This window comes from Spermophilus citellus (genome assembly GCF_964194105.1).
Source record: "Spermophilus citellus genome assembly, chromosome: 16".
In the NCBI taxonomy this organism is placed as follows: Eukaryota; Metazoa; Chordata; class Mammalia; order Rodentia; family Sciuridae; genus Spermophilus; species Spermophilus citellus.
The window spans coordinates 81,333,762-81,352,870 of NC_138196.1; the positions used below are offsets into that span (position 1 = coordinate 81,333,762).

Genomic DNA, 19,109 nt, shown 5'->3' on the forward strand with positions numbered 1-19,109 from the left:
TTTCTTAGTGACAAACAATGTCTTCATGTACTCATTGACTGTATCAGTATCTTCTTTGGAGAAATATTTATTCAGATTCTTTGTACATTTTAAAAATTGAGTTATTTGTCTTTTTATTTTAGAGTAGACATTCTTTATATATTGTAGATACAAGTCCCTCATCAGATACATAATTTGCAAATATTTTTTCCCATTCTGTAGATTGTCTTTTCACTTTCTTGACACTGTTCCTTGAAACTCAAAAGTTTTAAATTTTAGTTTAAATTATTATTGTGTTTATTGCTCTTGATTTGGGTGTCATATCAAAGAATCAACAGTAAATTCAAGATCATGGAGATTTGTCTCTAGGTTTTCTCCTAATAATTTTATACTTTATCTCTGGCCTTAGATTGATTTGGAGTTAATTTTTGTAAATTAACTCCAAATGAAGTTGGAGAAAGGGGTCCAACTTCATTAGTTCACTCTGGCTGTCTAATTGGCCTGGTACTGTTTGTTGAAAGACTGTTCCTCTCCACTGAATGGTCTTGGCATTCGGGCTGAAAACCAATTGTCCACTAATGCAAGAGTTTGCTTCTGGGATCTCAATTCTCAGCTGATCTATTTTTCTACCTTCGCTGTCTGGATCACTATTGTTTTGTCGTAAGTTTTCAAATTGGGAAATTGTGAGTTGTCCAACTCGGTTCTTTTTTGACATTGTTTTTGATATTTTGCATTCCTTGAAATTCTGTATAAATTTTATAACATTTTGAGCTTGTTTATTTAGTCAAGTTTTAGTGAGTTCCTTAGGACTTTTTTGTTTGTTTTTGTGGTGCTGAGGATTGAACCCAGGGCCTTGTACATGCAAGGCAAGCACTCTACCAACTGAGCTAAATCCCCAGCCCTCCTTAGGACTTTTTATACACAATGATGTGTTTTGTGTGAATAGAGATGATTTCACACTTTCTAATCTGACTGCATTTTATTTTATCATCTAATTGTTCTACTGGAACCAGTCCAACGTTGAATAGAAGTGATATGAGTGGACATGTGATTCTTTTGTTTTTGTTGTTGTGTTCTTTGATTTGTGTTTATGTTTGTGTGTGTGTGGGGGGGGGGTTGTTGTTGGACAAGTGGTTCTTACCTCATTTCTGCTCTTAGGAAACTGTCCAGTCCCTCATCATTAAGCACATGAGCTTTGAGTTTTTCACAGATGCCTTCTATCAGGTTGAGGAAGTTCCCTTCTATAGTTTGTTTAGTTTTGTCTCGTGCTTTATCTGAATCTACTAAAATCATCATGCTGCTCTGATTTTTGTTGATATGATTATTACAATAACTGATTTCCAGGCGTTAAGCCAACTTGCACTCCTGGGATAAATCCTAACACTTTGTTATAGCATGTGATTTGTTTCATATGTTGCTAGATCTGTCTTACTATTATTTTGTGCAGGATGTGTGTGTGTGTTGGTGGGGGGTGCTGGGGATTGAACTCAGGGCCTCTCTGCTAGGCAAGTGCTCTGCCATTGAGCTACAGCCCCAGCCCTTTTTGAGACAGGGTCTTGCTAAGTAGCTGAGGCCGGCCTTGAACTTGCAAATCTCCTGCCTCCACCTCCCAGGTAACTAGGATTATAAACTCATGCTCCCATGCCCAGTCTGTTTGAGGATTTTTGTGTCTGTGGTCACAAGAGATATCACTCTGTGGTTTTCTTTTCTTGCAATATCTTTGACTGTCTTTGGTCTTAGAGTAATATTGGTATAGAATGAGTTGGGAAACATTCTCTCCTGTTTTTTTTTTAATATTTTTTTTGTTTTAGGTGGATTCAATATCTTTATTTTATTTTTATGTGGTGCTAAGGATTGAACCCAGTGCCTCACAGGTGCCAAGTGAGCACTCTACCACTTGAGCCACAACCCCAGCCCCAAATCTTTTTTTTTTTTTTTTTTTTTTGTGGTGCTGGAGATTAAACCAAGGGCCTTGTGCATGCCAGGCAAGCACTGTACCAACTGAGCTATATCCCCAGCCCTCCTTCTCTCCTAATTTTTGTAAGAGTTGTGAAGAATTAGCATTGATTCCTTTTGTAAATGTTTGGTAGAATTGAAGAGAATCTTATCTGGACCTGAATTTTTCTTTTGTGGGAAGTTTTTTTTTTTAATTATCAATTTAATCTCTTGTTGTAATTCTACCATATTACATATTTGGTCTTGAGTCATTTTCAGTAGTTTATGTCTTCTAGGAATCTGTCCTTTTCATCTATTTATTGGCATAATTGTTCAGAATACTCTTTTATAGTTCTTTTTATTTCTGTAAAGTCAGTAGTGATGATCCCTCTTATTTCTGATTTCAATATTTTGAGTCTTCTCTGTTATATCTGAGTTGGATTTTTAGTCAAATTTTTATTCAATTATTTACTTTTATTCATCTTTTCTTTGGTTTCATTGTAGAGAATAAATGAATCTCATTTTAGGCTAGGAGTTTGTAATATGTAGTTACAAGAGCCGTAGGAAAACTCTACAGTGTGGCAGGAGCCTGGGCCCGCAGTAAAGTCTGCAGCACTGTTAGCACAGGCCACCCCAGGCACTATCTGTCAGGCACTCACTGTGTTAAGGTCTGATGGCGCCTGAAGCTTCGGAGTCAATTGGGGAACCTATGGAACAAGTTTAGTTCCTGGAGGTCTTGACTTAGCAGGTTGGGGACAGGGCCTGGGAATCTGAATGTCCCCATGCTTCCTCAAGAAATTCTGATGAGGGCTGGGGATGTGGCTCAAGCGGTAGCGCGCTCGCCTGGCATGCGTGCGGCCTGGGTTCGATCCTCAGCACCACATACCAACAAAGATGTTGTGTCCGCCGAGAACTAAAAAATAAAAAATATTAAAAAAAAAAAAACAAAAGGACCATTTCTTCTTTAAAAAAAAAAAGAAAAGAAATTCTGATGAGGGGTTGGGGATGTGGCTTAAGCGGTAGCGCGCTCGCCTGGCATGCATGCGGCCCAGGTTCGAAGCTCAGCACCACATACAAACAAAGATGTTGTGTCCATCGAAAGCTAAAAAAAAATAATAAATATTAAAATTCTCTCTCTCTCTCTCTTTAAAAAAATTTTAAAAAAAAGAAATTCTAATGCAAATGTTTCACACCCTACAGTTCAGGAACTATTGCCTACAGACGGTAATCTGCTATCACTGCCATAGTAACCCCAAGGGAATTAGACAGTTAGGAAGAAAAAGCAGTTCGTGAGCAGGCATTGAAAGCAATCTGTAGGGCCAGCCCCCTGCCTTTCAGACACACTCACATTAGGAGATTTGAAAGACACTAACATAGTTGAAGGCTGCTAAATAAACTTACTGTCTGTCTGTTCTAGCCAATGCCTGACATGGGCTCCTGGTCTCCTTTTCTTAGTGTATTTATTAAATGGACTTGCTATAGTGAATTCTTCCTCTGCCTCCATGGGATGTATATGTAGTCCTATAACTCAGAGTGTCTTTCTCCATGACTTGAGAGCCATTCCTTAGAAATATGATCATGAGGAAGGACAGGGCCTGTGTCTGTTGTAACTTGACATCTATGAGATGGAGAGCACTCTTCCCATAATTACGAGAGACACAAGAAAGAGATTTTATTCCTTATAGGCCCCTGGCTCAGGGTGTAAGGCATACCAAGAGGACACAACACACACACACACACACACACACACACACACACACACACAGGTTTGCAAGCATGTGACCATGAAGGTCAGGGAACAAGTGGAGAAAGAGAAAGAGGGACTCAGGGGCCAACACCCGTATCGGGTCTAGGAAGTTGTCCAAACAGGGCTCCTGTGGGGAATTGTAGCTGGTGGGTTTCAAGTAAGCAGGCAGGAGTTCTAGGAGGCTGTGATGTGACCTAGAGGGGTACTGAGGCAGATCGCGCAGTCTATGCAGGTGTGCGTTGAGTAGGCTGGGTGCAGCTTCCCTCAGGGAGGTGGTCACCAGGAGGAAGCTGTCTGTGGCAGACATTGGGACCCACCGCACTGAGGCCCTGGCAGGAGATGGGTATAGAACTGGAAACTGCGTCACAGGTGACTGAGCTGCTTATGCAGGGGAAGTCCAACCTACGTTCAAAATGGAGGCAAAGGCAACATGAGATCCTAGGATTCGCCTACGATTTCCCAACCTTGTGGAAGAGTTGAGCCCAACTTTGACAATTCCCTGCTGTCCGACAGAGAGGACTGATCGTGTGGCACTACCAGGCCCTTGTCATGTCCACTTCCCTACTCTCCTGAGCCCCCCAGCCGCTCTCCTATGGCTGTCACCTCTGTACAGATTCAAGTTTATCTTGGTTGCCGTTGAAGACAGAGTGTCTGCTTAAGTCTTAGGCTAGGAGGTACTCTAATTTGAAGTGATCAGAGTCAGATTGTCATTGCTTGTTAAAGAGTACACACTCACACCCACCCCCCAAGTCACTTCCAAACTGAGGAGAAAGCATGAAAGTGAATCAAGTGAAAGGACTTTCCTGTGGAGGAACCAACTTTAGCTGTAGGCAGCAGGAACCAAGCAGAGCAAGAACTACTCTTTTCTTGAGGTTTAATTGAGCACACCTCTTCTCCCCTGGGATGAGAAGTTGTGGAAGCAGACCAGAGGCCAACCCCTGGGGCACATGTGTCAGTCAATTAGTTGGTATTCATAGTCAAGCTGATTCTTCACTCGCTCCCTGTTCCTCATCCACTCTTACAAGAAAAAAATATTCTAAGCATGGTTAGGCAGACATTATGAAGACCACTGTGGTAGGTAAAGAGACTCCTTGCAGAGGGGATAAGAGATGGGTTTATCCAAATGTAGCACAGGCAGGAAGAATTTACAGCCAAGGAGGACAGGGGATGTCAGTTGATGAGAAATTACTAAGAGGAAACTTTAGGTGCAGTAAGGATTCTGCCTGAACCCACCGGCAAGATTCTTGATTGACAGGCCAGGGTTGTCAGACATCACCTGGCAGATGATGGAGGATGAGGATGAGTATTTAAAGTGATCAGGTATAGATAGCAGGTGAGGGATTCTGGATGAGCTGACTTAGGAGGGCTCTTTACCACAGTGGGGTTTTACAAGGGAGTGCACTGATGGGCCTCCTAGAGGGTTCAGGAGCCTGACTAGGATTTGGCCAAGACTGACTACAATTTGTAGCTCAGCGGTAGAGCACTTGCCAAACACTGCAGGGCCCTGGGTTCAGTCCCCAGCACCATTAAAAAAAAAAAAAGAAATAGCAAAGCTGGGTGTTGTGCTGCACCCCTGTAATCCCAGCAGCTTGGGAGGCTGAAGCAGGAGGATCACAAGACCAAAGCTAGGCTCAGCAACTTAGTGAGGCCCTAAGCAACTTAGGGAGACCCTGTCTCTAAATAATCATAATCATCATCATGAAAAAACAGGGCTGGGGATGTGGCTTAGTGGTTAAGCACCCCTGGGTTCAATCCAAGGTACCAAAAACAAAACAAACAAACAAACAAATAAAAAACGCTAAAATTTGGCTAAGCAAAGAATCTACGTCATCAATCCCAAAACAAACAACAAAAAAAAAAAAACCCAGATTGAATAAGTAACGGGGGGAAGAAGAATTAGAGGTAGAAAAAGCAATGATGTGAAAGAAAAAACAACAACGGATTTTATTTCCTGACCAGCCACTAACTAGTCATGTGATTTTAGCTAAGTAATTTCACATCTTTGAAACTTAGATTGGAAAATTCAATTGCACACAGATGTATTTATAAGATGCTTATTAAGTGCCAGTCAACGAGCTCAAGTTGACTTGACAGCCCTGTCCTCATCCTTGTACAGGTGACGAGAGGAGAGCGCTAGAGAGAGTGCAATGGGATGACTGGCCAGTGGACGGGACCTGGGCAGGGGAGGGGGGCGTAGAATAAGGAGGGTGGAGACTTGAAGCTTCCCTGAGCAGGACAGAGGCAGCGAGGACGAGGGTGAGGAGAGGGAACTTGTGGTCAGAATTATTAGGATCTAAACACTTCAGATGCAGAAGAGCTCAGGGTACAAGGTAACATCACCAAGATTTTAAATTATGAGTGTATGATTGACCAATTTGTAGTTGAACTTCTGCAGGTAACCCCTTAAGAACAAAATACAAAGTTGATAGCAGGAGTTATTTGTTGCCAAGTCTTTTGGTGATTTCTCGGAATCTGACCATCCTCAAAAGGGCAGGTGGTTTCCCTGTCAGGACCCTATAAAATGGAATTGCGGGTCCTGGTCACTCCAGACCATGTGAGATGCTAACCCACAACTCCATGGGAAGAGCTTTCACTAATGTTCATTACATTGCAGTGTGTCAAAATTTAGTATGAGTTTTTTTTGATTTTCGATTTCTAGATTTTTAACTTAAAAATAGTTGTACTAAGTTGAAAGAATAGTACAATAAACATTTTAAACCCTTTATGTGGATCATCAATTGTCAATAATCGGTTATTTTGTTCTTTCACCGAGTATATAGTGCATGTGTGTGTACACATATGTACATACTTCACACACGTACATAGTAAATACAGGTATACATATTTTTTCAGAAACAATTAGAAGTAAGCCGTGTGGTGACAGTTCCTCTTCAAATATCTCAACAGGTAACTCAGGAGAAAAAGGACATTTTCCTACATAATCATGTTATCATTACCCTGTGTAAGGAAATCAGCACTGACCCAAGGAAATCGCCTGGTATGCAGTCCCTGTTCATACTCCTCCCAAATGTCTCCTGTAGCATTTCTTTCAGATCAAAAGTGTTGTCAGGTTTCATGCCTTGTTTTTGCCATTTTTTTTTGGGGGGGGGTGTTGTTTTTTGAAATATCGTCCCCTTAAGTTGCCTGAGCTGGCCTCGAACTCCTGGGCTCCAGTGATTCTCTCACCTTCCCAGTGCTAGGACTCCAGGTGTACCCCACATGCCCAGCGCTCCCTGCCTTTTTAAATGCCGTTTTTGTTGTCCATGACATTGAACACTTGGTGGAGTCCAAGGCCACTGCTAGAGAGTACCCCGCTCTATGGGTATGTATGATGCCCTCGTGCTCAGATCTGAGTTCAGGGTCTGGGCTTGAGCCCCGCCCAGGGGAAGTGCCCCCCTCATTGTGTCACTTCAGGAGCTCAGAAGGCCTAGGCTTCACTGCGCTGGACTGCAGTGAAGGCCACCAGGTACCTCCACTGGGATAACTTAGTCTTGTCTCCTGTGATAACTTAGTCACCTGTGGGTGGTGCTTGTAGATCCGTCCTCTCAAAGTGGTCATGTCAGGAAAAGGGGTGGGGGGAGTCAAGGACAGTGGAAAAAAGCCAAAGGGGAAGTAAGGGAGGGTTAGTTGCAAGGGGTATGGCAGTCTTAAGGGGAGAGGGAAAACGCACATGTCACATTCAGAATTATATCAGAGCTTCACTTAAATGGTGTGGGAAAGAAGACGTGTGAAGCTAGGGAGGCGTGACTGAGAGCTGAGAGAAGACTGGGGTCGCTCTACCTCTTCATTGGACGATGATCCTGATTTAGGTACAATGGCAGAACAATAAACCCCAACAGTAATCACTGAATTAGCATTGTTGACATTCCCACCTAGTTAATTTTCCTACTTCTTAATTAGGCCTTTATTTTAGACGTGTCTCTTTATTTTAATTATATCCAATTATATGTAATTGCATGTTCTTACTTCATTATGGCCATGAGCAGAAAACACTTTGCTGAAACAGTGTGCTGACTTCCCGGCATTCTGCCTGCTCCTCTTCCCAGGGTGTGCAGGGAAGCTGTACTCTCACCTGCTTGTTTCCCCTCTGGATGGGCCTGCAGTACAACTTCTTAGACACTGCTCCTCTGAGAGATGTCCTCTTGAAATTGAGTGAGGTTTTAAGACTGTTTATATCAATGGAAGACAGTGGAAGGGACATCATGTGACATCCCAGTCTAGGTCATGAAAGGTAATACAGCTTCCACTTTGCTCTGGGGAATACTCTTTTGACACCTTCTTCTGCCATGAACACATCCTAACTGTCCTGAGGCTGCCACATCAGCAGGAATGTCAAACAGCTTCCAATGAGAGCACAGGGAGAGGCCCACAGGAGCGAGAGGGACTGGAGAAACAGAGATGTCTGGCCAGTTCCTATCCTCTCCCATTCCAGTTCTCTCTGCCAGTTTAGGATGTTGTTTTAAGCAACTGCATTTGGGGTGTTTTTATGTAGTGGCGCCAACAGTTCCTCTTCCTTCCACTTTGCCACTTCCTTCTGAGGTGTCAGGACACCATTCTTTTGCTTAGTGTCACAAAATGAAGTGATTCAGTGGTTGAAATGCAAGAGCCAGACATTGGAGTGCAGCTGTGAAAGTGCAGTATCTGAACACAGACCCACGGATCCTATCTTTGTCCCTGCAACTTTCCTCTTTTTGCTGAGGGTAATGACACTTTAGCCCTGCGTTGCTTAGTTAAGAAAGGCTATCTTCTCCCAATACCCACAGTTCAGGATCTTAACAGGCAGAATCTGTGCAAATTAAGTCTAATTTAAACGGGTGGGTCAGCAAGGGCCTGGGCCTTGGACTAGAGAAGCAGTGCCCTTGTGTTCTGTCTCACTGCTTGGTTTTGGAGGTGAGAAATGGTGGTGGCCTGAACTAAGCTAGTGGCCTTGGACTTGGAGAGAATGGGAAGAATTCAAGACATATTAGAAGACAGAATCAACCACTTGGTGACCAAATTTCTTGTGAGGTGTAGGAGTGGGTACAAGAAAGACCTGGCCTGAGTTTGTCAGGTTTGTTACAACTGCCCCCATCAATACACGGCAAAGCAGGCGGAAGATGGCTGCTCATCAATGGAACACCCAGGCAGTGTCTTCCCCACCTCAGACTTCTGTGACTCTTGGGAATTGTCAACCTTTCTTTAAACTACCTTCAAATGGCCTCAGTTTCTACAAACTATGCAAGACCTGGCAGGAAAACACAAAGCCAGGAGAGTAAATTGGCACTTGAAGTGCTTGCACTTCTTTTGTTCCCTGTCTCTTGGGAGTTTAGTCTTTCCAAATTACCTGTAACTCCTCAAAGACAAGGTTCGTGTCACATCTATTGTTTCCATTCCCTGCAGTAACCCTAATGGGCACTTAATAAATGTTAGTTGATTATTTGATAAAATTACTTTTTGATGATTATATATCGATACCATTATATCTCACAGAATGGTGATGATTATAAGGCATTAAGCTCTTTATGTGAAATATAAGTGACATATTATTTTTTGGGTTATCAGAATCTTCCAAGACCCTCGTGCCCAGGCAGCTTGGATAAGTATTTGACCACAGTTTGGTTGTGTTATTTTGATAGAATGCGGCCTATTCCATTACAGTTGAGTCCACTGCCATCTGCTGTTGACATGGTAAAGTGCCCTCCATTCTCTGCTCATCCTCTATTAACCTCAGCACTCAAAGGCTTTCCATGCTTTGAGCTTCAACTGACGGTAGGTGTGATTTTCTAATAGCTTCTGGTATTTTAATGTAACAGCTCAGCAGATATTGACAATTCTCTCTCATGGACAAAAGAGTTACGGCTTTATAGAATATTGAAACATTTTTTAACTTAAAGGCATCATGCTATTTTCATAAGCTATGTTCAGGAAAACTAAAAGCCCATATTCAAAAGAGTCAATTTTACTCATCCTTCAAGTTCTTATTTCCAAATGATACTCTTTCTGTAAAACTTTCCCTGATTTTTATTATTTATTTATTTATTATATCGGTGATTGAACCCAGGGGCACCTAACCTCTGAGCCACATTCCCAGCCCTTCTTTATTTTGAGACAGGGTCTCACTAAGTTGCTGAGAATGGCCTCAAACTTGCAATCTTCCTGATTCAGTCTCTCTAGCAGCTCGCATCACCAATCCTGGCTCCCTGATTCTTTATTCTGACAGAAATTCTCCCTTTCACAACTGGTAATTGTTATGAAGGACCAAATAAGACGATAAAAAAATTCAAGTTTTAATAGCTTCCTAAATAATTTCCCTCACCACCCCTTCTCTGTTGGTTCTTTTCTTTCTTAGAGAAATAATTTAAATTGGACACTCAAGAATAACTGTGTTATACAGTGCTTAGCTTTGAGAACATTTTAGGAAGGACTAGAGCAGGGACAGGTGTTGGGTAAGCAGATGAGGTCATGTTATCTTTGAATACTCTTTGAGACTTTGGCCAACTCACTGTTCCTAGGACTACATGGTGAGGCGTCAAAGGCTATAGAGTAAAAGCAGACCAGGACTCAAAATATACTTTCCATTTTAGAATAACAATGTCGGTTTAAAGGGGGGAGGAACAAGCGAGGATAAATTATATAATTTAATTCGCTGGCATGATTTAGGTGTCCAGCTCGATTGCACCTAGCGGAGAGGCCATGGGTGGTGACCAATGCCTTGCATTTCGTAGCTCTAGATGGGAGTCGGGGCTCCGCGCAGAATGACCAGGTGGCCTCAGGCAAGTGGCCCGAGCTTCCTCCTAGGGTGCGAGGGAGTGTCTGCACCCACACCTAGGTCTCTCTCACAGCTATCTCTATGCCTCTTCTTGTTCGCGGTCACCACCGTGCGCGGAGCTCGGGGGCTGCGGCGGCTGCTTCTCCGCGGCCCCGGCGGTGCCGGACCGTCCACTAGACACCCTCACGGCGAATGCACGGGCTTCGTCACAGTCTTCGGCAGCCCAACGCTCCGAGGAGCCCTTGAGGGGGTACTATGCACGTGGAGGGAAGCGGGACAGAACCTTTCTAGTCGTAGGCCCATCTTCCCAGGCCTCTTCTCATAAGGAACGCACACAGAGGACGAGGAACGTGACGGGATGGCAGGAAGGCAAAGAAAACCTTTTCCCGCGTAGGAACGCAAATCTTCAGGTCTGGCTGTGTTTCCGGAGGCGTTTCTACCGGACCTAGGTGGGGACCATTTTTCCGGTTCTCACCCCTAAGTCTTCCGAGTTCTGACCTCCGCTACTTCCGCCCGGAGTTGCCGTAGGCTCCCGCTACGAGTAGCTGCTTCCGCCAGGAGTCCCCAGCGGCACTCGCTAGGAAGCTGGTCCCAAAGCGGCCTTCTCTTTCTGTCCTCAGCTCCGGCGGCGGCTAAGTTGGGTGGCTGCGTGGCGGCAGCGCTTCCTGTGGCCGTGCCCCGCGCCTGGGTGACGGAGAAGTGCGGGAGGGCCTGGCCTGGCTGCGGCCCGGGCTTTCCGCGGCCAGCGCGGAGCCCGCAGGCCTCGCCGCGCCCACCGCTCCTGGGGCGGGGCGCGGCCTCCTCGCCCCGGACCCCGCCCCGCCGGCCAGCCCTACGCCGGTCCTTCTCTCCAGCCCTGCGGCGGGGCAGCCGCCTCCAGGCCCTGGGCTCGGCGGGCGCCCGGCTCCGGCCGCTGGGGCAACATGGAGTTTGCGGAGCTGATTAAGACTCCGCGGGTGGACAACGTGGTGCTGCACCGGCCCTTCTATCCGGCGGTCGAGGGGACCCTGTGTCTGACGGGCCACCACCTCATCCTGTCCTCGCGGCAGGACAACACGGAGGAGCTGTGGCTCCTCCATTCAAACATCGACGCCATCGACAAGCGGTGAGTGGCCCTCGCGCCCCGTCCCCGCGGAGCCGGGGTCCTGCGGTGGGCGCCCGAGGAAACGCGGCGGGGCTTTCCTGGCACCGGCCGGCCCGCCTGCCCAGCGAGCCTCAGTGGCCTAGGTTCCGAAAGCCCCATCCAGTGAGACCTGGTTTCTGTTGGACCTGGTGAAGGTCTCCAGAGATCACGTGGTTGCTGTCATCCTGATGATCATTTTTGGTACATAACATCATTTGGATGGATTTTCAGTGTTTTAAATTTCTTTCTCCTTGCCCCATCACATTCCTTGGATCGTTGTCGACTGTCAGTTCATGAAATTGTGATTGGATAGGATTTAGATTAAAGTCTTCACTTTTTTAAAAAATATTTTTTAGTTGCCAATGGACCCTTATTTTATTTATTTATATGTGGTGCTGAGAATCGAACCCAGTGCCTCACACATGCTAGGCAGGCGCTCTGCCACGGAGCCACCACCCCAGCCCCAGTCTTCACCACTCTTGAGGAAAATTTAAAGAACTGAATATGAAGTATTGAGTAACTACATGCCACAAACTCTTTTATTTCCCCCTTAAAATGTTCATTTTATATTTTATTTCTTCTGGGTCATGATTTTAATAATGGGAGATTATAATGTCTCCTATGCATTTACTCGGTGGTTCAGTCTTTGTAAAGAACAAGGTTGGCTATTAAGGAAAAGTATGAACTAATTAATCTCTCTCTCTCTCTCTTTTGCACTACTTTTTATCTTTGCAAAGCATTGTTGAAAATCAAAGTTATACTTCCATCTACACTTAAATTTCCCATCTTCCTGATGTTCCTGTGTATTCTGCGAGGGGAAGGCACACGATTTACACTGAATACATGAATGACAACAACTTTTTCTGTAGTTCATGTTCTAGGCCTACCCCACTTTCCTTACACTTTTTTTTTTGTTTTGTCTATTCTTTTTCATGAACCTTGTTTGCATTTTCTTTCATGACCCCTTTTTGTAGCCAGTCCTCAGGACTTTTTGTGGCTCATATAAATCCTGCATTCTCTTGTCTCTGTATTTTATTACCTTTTCCTTTGGAAGAATACTTTGCCCCTCCCCAATTTGTTAGACATTTATCAAATGCCTTTAGGTTCCAAATGTTTTGTGAGGTATTAAAGACACCAGGATGAATAGAATTGTAGTTCTTGTCTTTCAGAAGTTCATAGGCTTTCATCTGTTTCAGTTTAACCAGTTTGACTGCCATCTCCTTCACAGGTTCTGTTAATTCCATAATTGAAAGCAGTTCCCCTCACCTTGAAATCCAGTGTCTCTTAATTATCTCTTTTTTCATAGGCATATATTCATATTTGCATTTTGATAGTTAGATACATATTAGCTTTTTGAAGCCAGGGCTCACATCTGATTATTTCCTTCAAAACTTGTAACCATGGCTTGGCCTGTAGGCACATAAGAAGTCAGATTGACCACTGAATGGTCATATTAGTAGTGTCTCCAAGATCATCAACTCTCTTTTCTGATTGACTTCTATTTATGGTTACTTTTCACTCATTTATTTTCCCGTAGTAGCATTTATTGAGCTTTATCAGGTGATAAAGAAGAAGTATGTAAAGCTGGACTTTTTAATCTGTTATGGGAAAATGACAAACTGTAGACATATTGATCCTTTCCCTGTAGTAGAAAGAGCATGATCATGGCCAGGTCAGGGTTTAATTGTTATTCTCAAGAAATATTTACTTTTGTGTATCTTTTACATGCTGAGCATTATCTGGGTTCTGCAGGTGCCATGGTGACTGATACTGACAGGAGCTTATGTTCTAGTGGAGGAGATGGACTATTACATAAATCAACAGATATTATATATATCAATAGCCGGCATGGTGGCATGTGCCTGTAATAGCTTGTCATCTCAGCAATGTGGGATCTGAGGCAGGAGGATTGCAAGTTCAAGGCCAATCTTGGCAAATTAGTGAGGCCCTGACTCAGAAAATGCATTATTGAGGAGCAAAGGTGGAAGCAGCAGATCCAGTTAGGGGACGACTGAGTAGTTGAGATAAAAGATGATGGTGACTTAGAATAGGTAGGTAGATTTGGGGTGTTTTGAAGGTTGCACTGCATGCCCTGCTGATGAACTGTAAATGGAGTGAGAAAGAGAAAGTCATTAAGAATGATTCCTTTGGTTTTACCTCATATTAGGTAGGTGTCCTTGGGCAAGATACTTCACTTCTCTGAACCTCAGTTTTGTCCCTTAAAAAGAAGATAAGCCCTCTGATATCAGGTAGCAACTTACATTTGAATAATGCTTTGTAAGTCTCTAGTATACTTTGATGTACATTGCTGGCCTTTTCCTTTTATGGACCTCTGATGCAGAAAATTGAGATAATCCTATTGGATTGATGACTCATCATATTCATGATTGACTCAGTAAAGGTTTTGTTTTTTATTTTATTCTCCCTCCCTATTTTCACCCCCATTTCTCCCATCCTGCACAATTCCTGTAGGCAGCCATATTAGGTGTTCTGTAAGGTAGCTAGCACTGTTGTGCATGGGTGTGTAGTTTACTTAATCCTCATTATACCAGAGATCTTGTTCTGTTTCTTAATGTTTTAACTCAGAATCCTTTTTCAGGATCTCTTCATACTGCTATATGTATATCTACTTCACCATTTCTGATGTTAACACTGAATTCCAAAGTATCTGAGACATTTTACTTTTCAGACCTTTTCCATAACTTCCAGCTCCTTGATGTCACAACCCTGATGAATATCATGTCCCATCCTTTTCTCGTGCAAGAGTTTTTCTGAGATTGTGCTTAGTATGGAATTGACCATAAAGTGGGTACATATCTCATTGCTACTTTGCTCTCAAAATGACAGTTTGTAGGGGTTCCTTGTATGCTCTGTGGGTATTGATTCTCCAGTTAGTCATTGCAGACAGCTGTTCCTAGTTTGTCACTCAACTGTTAACTTTTCTGGTCTGTCCTTTGTTGAACCAAAGTTCTTAATTTTAATGCAAATTCATAATTTTTTTATTTTATGGTGTGTGCTTCATGAGTCTTAAGAACTCCTTCACTGTCTCAAAGTTACCACGGTGTTCTTCACATTTTTTTTTATAATGCCTCTTAGTTTTACCCATCTCTTGTAGGTCTGTATTTCATTTGAATTCTGCCTTTATTTCAAATGTGATAGGAACTCAACGCTTTTTCTCCATTAAGCAAGCCAGTGTTCTTAACATTGTCTTCTAACACCAGTCATATATGAAGTTCTTATATTGTGTGTCTGTTTCTGAGCTCGCTCTCCCCTAATCTGTTGGCTTGTTAATCTTTTCATTACCATACTCTTTTTACTTCTATGGATTTATGATGACTTAAAATCCAGTAGTGCTAGTTGCTCCTCTTCTTTTTCCTTCCGCCTTTCTCTCCTCCTCCTCTTCCTCCTATTCCTCCTCCTCCTCCTATTCCTTCCTCCTTTTCTTCTTCTGAGTTGTGGTCTTGTTGTATTGCTCAGATTGATCTGGAATTCCTGCACTAGGGTCATCCTTCTGCCTCTGTCTCCCAAGTAACTGGAATTACAGATGTAAGACACTGTGCTTAGCTTCCTCTTCTTTCTAAAAAGGTTGGCAACTGTGTGAACCTATCTAATAGACCATGTACTTTTTGAGATTTTGCCATTTTCATAGGATTTGAAGAAACTTTACTTTAGGCTGGTGATATAACTGTGGTAGAGCATTTGCTTAGCATGCATAAGGTTCTAGATTTGATCCCCAGCACCAAAACAAAAGACAGATAAAATTTTATTTAAAATAAGTGCAGGCTCACAGGGAAGTTGCAAAAATAGTGTACACAGGTCTGTTAGTTCTTGGCCCAGCTTCCCCCAATGGGGCCGTCTTATATAAATGTAGTATAATATCAAAACTAGGATATTGACCCTGGTGTTTTATTGTTAACTAGACCACAAACTTTTTCGTACTTTTTACCAGTGGCTTTATCTAATGTTACAAAGTACAATGGATGGCTACAGGAGTTAAAAATAATTGTTACTTTTGTAAACAAAAATGCAATGGGGCAGAGGCTATAGAAAAATTATTCAAACATGACTTTTACCTTAAAGAATTATTTTATATGTTTAATTCTTATAAGGTAAGAATAAACTAGTAAGTGTAATGAAGTAATTAAAATGCTATGATAGGCATATATACAGGGCATGAATAGAACAATAGGAGAAAATAATAAAATAGGATAGAATTTGACAATTGATGTGAATTGAGGGAATTTTGGGGAACTCTTATACTTTAAAAAAAATTTTCTTGACGCAGTAGTCTTCAGCAGTAACTGGTAGAAACATTAGATGAATGACTAAAGAATAATTGTTCATAGCTTTTTTTTTTTTTTTTTTTTGTGGTCCTGGGGATTTAACCCAGGGGTGTTTGCAATTGAGCTGCATCTGTAGCCCTTTCTATTTCTTATTTTGAGAAAGGTTCTTGCTAAGTTGCTTAGGGCCTCCCTAAATTTCTGAAACTGGCCTTGAACTTGTGATCTTCCCATTTCAGCCTCCAGTGGGGCTCTGCTCCATAGCATTTTTGTTTACAAAAGTAACAATTATTTTTAACTCCTGCAGCCATCCATTGTACTTTGTAACATTAGATGAAGACAATCAGACTAACAGTAATTTTTAAAAAGGAGTTGGTCTGATAAAAATAGATGATGTGGAAATTTACAAAAGGATAGTCATGTATGTCTCTTTTAAGTGCTATTTTTTTAAACAGAATTTGATTATTGTGTGTATTTTATTTCCAGTGCAAGCAGAATGAGAGGGATTTTGAAAACAGCTTTATTGATGTATTGTTGATATACAACAAAGCCTACATAATTAAATTGTAAAATTTGTTGTTTTGCTATGTGTCCATGTTTTGGAAACCATCACCAAATGGTGTCATTTTGTAATCCTTTTTTCCTCCCTTTCTCAGGTATCCACAGGTTAATTTCCTTTTTATAGAAGTTTGTATTAGTCATAAATCATACAGTACTCTTTACTAACAGTAGTTGCTAACTAGTATTCTATTGTGTTGTAGTTCACAATTTGTTAACCTACTGATGGAGATGAGTTGTTTCTATTTTGGGACTATTGAGTAAAGGGACAGTGAACATTTTTATGCAAGTCTTTGTATGAACATAAAGTTGATTATGGAGGGGGATTTACTTCATAGTGGAATGGTTGGATCAGAGGTGTATGTTTAACTTTTTAAAAAACTGCCAAGTGCTTCCAGCCCATTATCGGAGTTCTGGTCCTTCACATCCTCACCACCACTTGATATTTTTGTCTTTTAAATTTTAGCTCTTCTGATAAGTGTGAATCTGAGTGTGATTTAAGTTTGCATCTTTCTTATGATTAATGTCATGGAACTGATTTTCATGTATTTATTGCTATCCAGGGCCTTTTTCACTAAGGGTCTGCTCAGATGTTTTACCCATTTGTAATTGGCTTGTTTGCTTTCTTATTAAGTCAGAGAGAGAGAGAGAGAGAGAGAGAGAGGGGGGGGGAGGGGGAGGGGGAGGGGGAGGGGGGGAACACTATGTAAATATGTAACATGTCTTTCAAAGAATAGTCATTTCAGGTTTTGTAGAAGTCTAGTTTATGGGTTTATTCTTGCATAGATTGAGATTTTTGTGTCTTGCTAAACCCAAGGTCACTAAGGTTTTTCTTCCATGTTTTCTTCTAGCACTTTTATAGTTTTAGGTAGTACATTTAGGTGTAAGATTCCATTTTGTGTTACTTTTTGTGTATAGTTCATGGTATGGAATCCATTTTTGTTTTAGTGGACATTTTATCATTCCAGCATAATTTGTTGAAACTCTGCTCTTTCTTCAGTAAATTGTCTTTGCATCTTTGTCCATTTTAAACTGGGTTTATTTCTGGACTCACTTTTCTGTTTCATTGATCCATTTGTTTCTCTTCATGCCATTATCACACTATAAGCTACTGTCGGTTTCTATTAAGTCTTAAAACTATGTAGTATTAACCAACCAGCTCAAAGTTTTACACATTTGTTCTTATTCAAAATTGGTTGGCTGTGTGATGTTATTTGCATTTTCATTTAGTTTTTAGAATCAGCTTTTAAATTTCTACATAAAGGCCTGCAATGATTTGCATTAGAATATGTTAAATCAGTAGATTAATTTGGGTAGAATTGACTTCTTAAAATCTTGAGTCTGGCAACCTATGAACAAAATATATTTTTCCATTTACTTTTTTAAATCTTTTAATATTTTTTTCAGCCAAGTTTGTGGTTTTCACTTAGGTCTTTAAATTCTTTGGTCAGCTTTTCTTCTGTATATTTTATATTTTAATATTACTTCTAGTGCTGTTATTTTTTTTAATTGATTAACTTTTATGTATTTTTTTAGTTGTAGGTGGACACAATACTTTTATTTTTTTATGTGGTGCTGAGGATCGAACCAGTGCCTCACGTGTGCCAGGCAAGCACTCTACTACTGAGCCATAGCCCCAGACCCTAGTGCTGTTATTTTTTAATTTCGATTTCCATTTGTTCATTTGCATTAGTCATGCTTCTTATTTTGTATATTTCATGATACTTCAACATCTTAGGGCCTTGTAAATGTGGGAATTGACTGCCCCTCCCAGGATTAGCTTATTCCTAGAGATAGCAAACAACTTGCCTGCTCGATGCCTTTGATGTGCAAACCAACCACATCCAGGTATATTCATTCCCCTGTGAGTCAGGACCACTATCCCCCTGGCGTCAATAATGATAGGGCCGCATACCACACGAGGAAGGCCCATCCCTATATCCTAGAGCCCACCAAAATTAGTCATACTGTCCAATCCTAAATTTGCTAAGCTTGTCCACTGCCTTACACATTCCTTCCTGTGGAAACCACTGTGAAGACCCTGGCCCCATGCTTTCTCCTTGTTCCTTCTTTCTGACCGACCTAGAGCACACTGTGTGGCCTTATGTGGTGTGGCATGTTGTGCCCCCTCCTCTTGGGAACTGTGAGTAGTGAACCATTTTTTTGTACTTTCATTGAACATGTTTTTCAATGAGAGGATTTCTGTGAAGTTCATTTTATGGTGATGGGAATTAAACTTGTGCATGCTACACAAGTGCTCTACCACTAAGCTCCACCTTCAATCCATTGGATTTTCTTTTCTTTTTTAATACTAATGTTTTGCAAGAAATGTGGATTTGTTTTAAAAATATATATTTTTAGTTGTCAATGGACTTTATTTTTTATTTATTTATATGTGGTGCTGAGAATTGAACCCAGTGCCTCATACATGGTAGCCAAGCACTCTACCTCTGAGCCACAATCTCAGCCCCCATTTGATTTTCTACATACACAGTCATATCATCTGTGAATACAATTGTCTTCTTTTTTAACATGGGTATCTTTTATTTGTTCTTCTGGCCTTCCTGCACTGGCTATAATTTTCAGTGCAATGTTGGATAGATGAAGTTGGAGTGAATCTTTCAGTGTTATTCCTGATCTTACTGCAGAAAGAAATCATTGTTTCACCATTAAGTGGGCTATTAGGCTTAGATTTTTTTTTTAATGTAATTGCTCTTAACAAGCTGAGAAAGTTGTTTC

General features: G+C 41.8%; 1 protein-coding gene across 1 annotated transcript in view; it reads left to right on the plus strand.

Annotated features, from left to right (window-relative positions):
* Nucleotides 1–10,359: 10,359 nt before the first annotated feature.
* The window catches only part of MTMR9 (myotubularin related protein 9), a 44,609-nt gene continuing 35,859 nt past the window's right edge, over nt 10,360–19,109 (plus strand). The window contains exon 1 of the mRNA XM_081269414.1: nt 10,360–11,514. Coding sequence (XP_081125540.1) covers nt 11,333–11,514 — 182 coding nt within the window. The 5' untranslated portion in view covers nt 10,360–11,332. The remainder of the gene's footprint in view (nt 11,515–19,109) is intronic.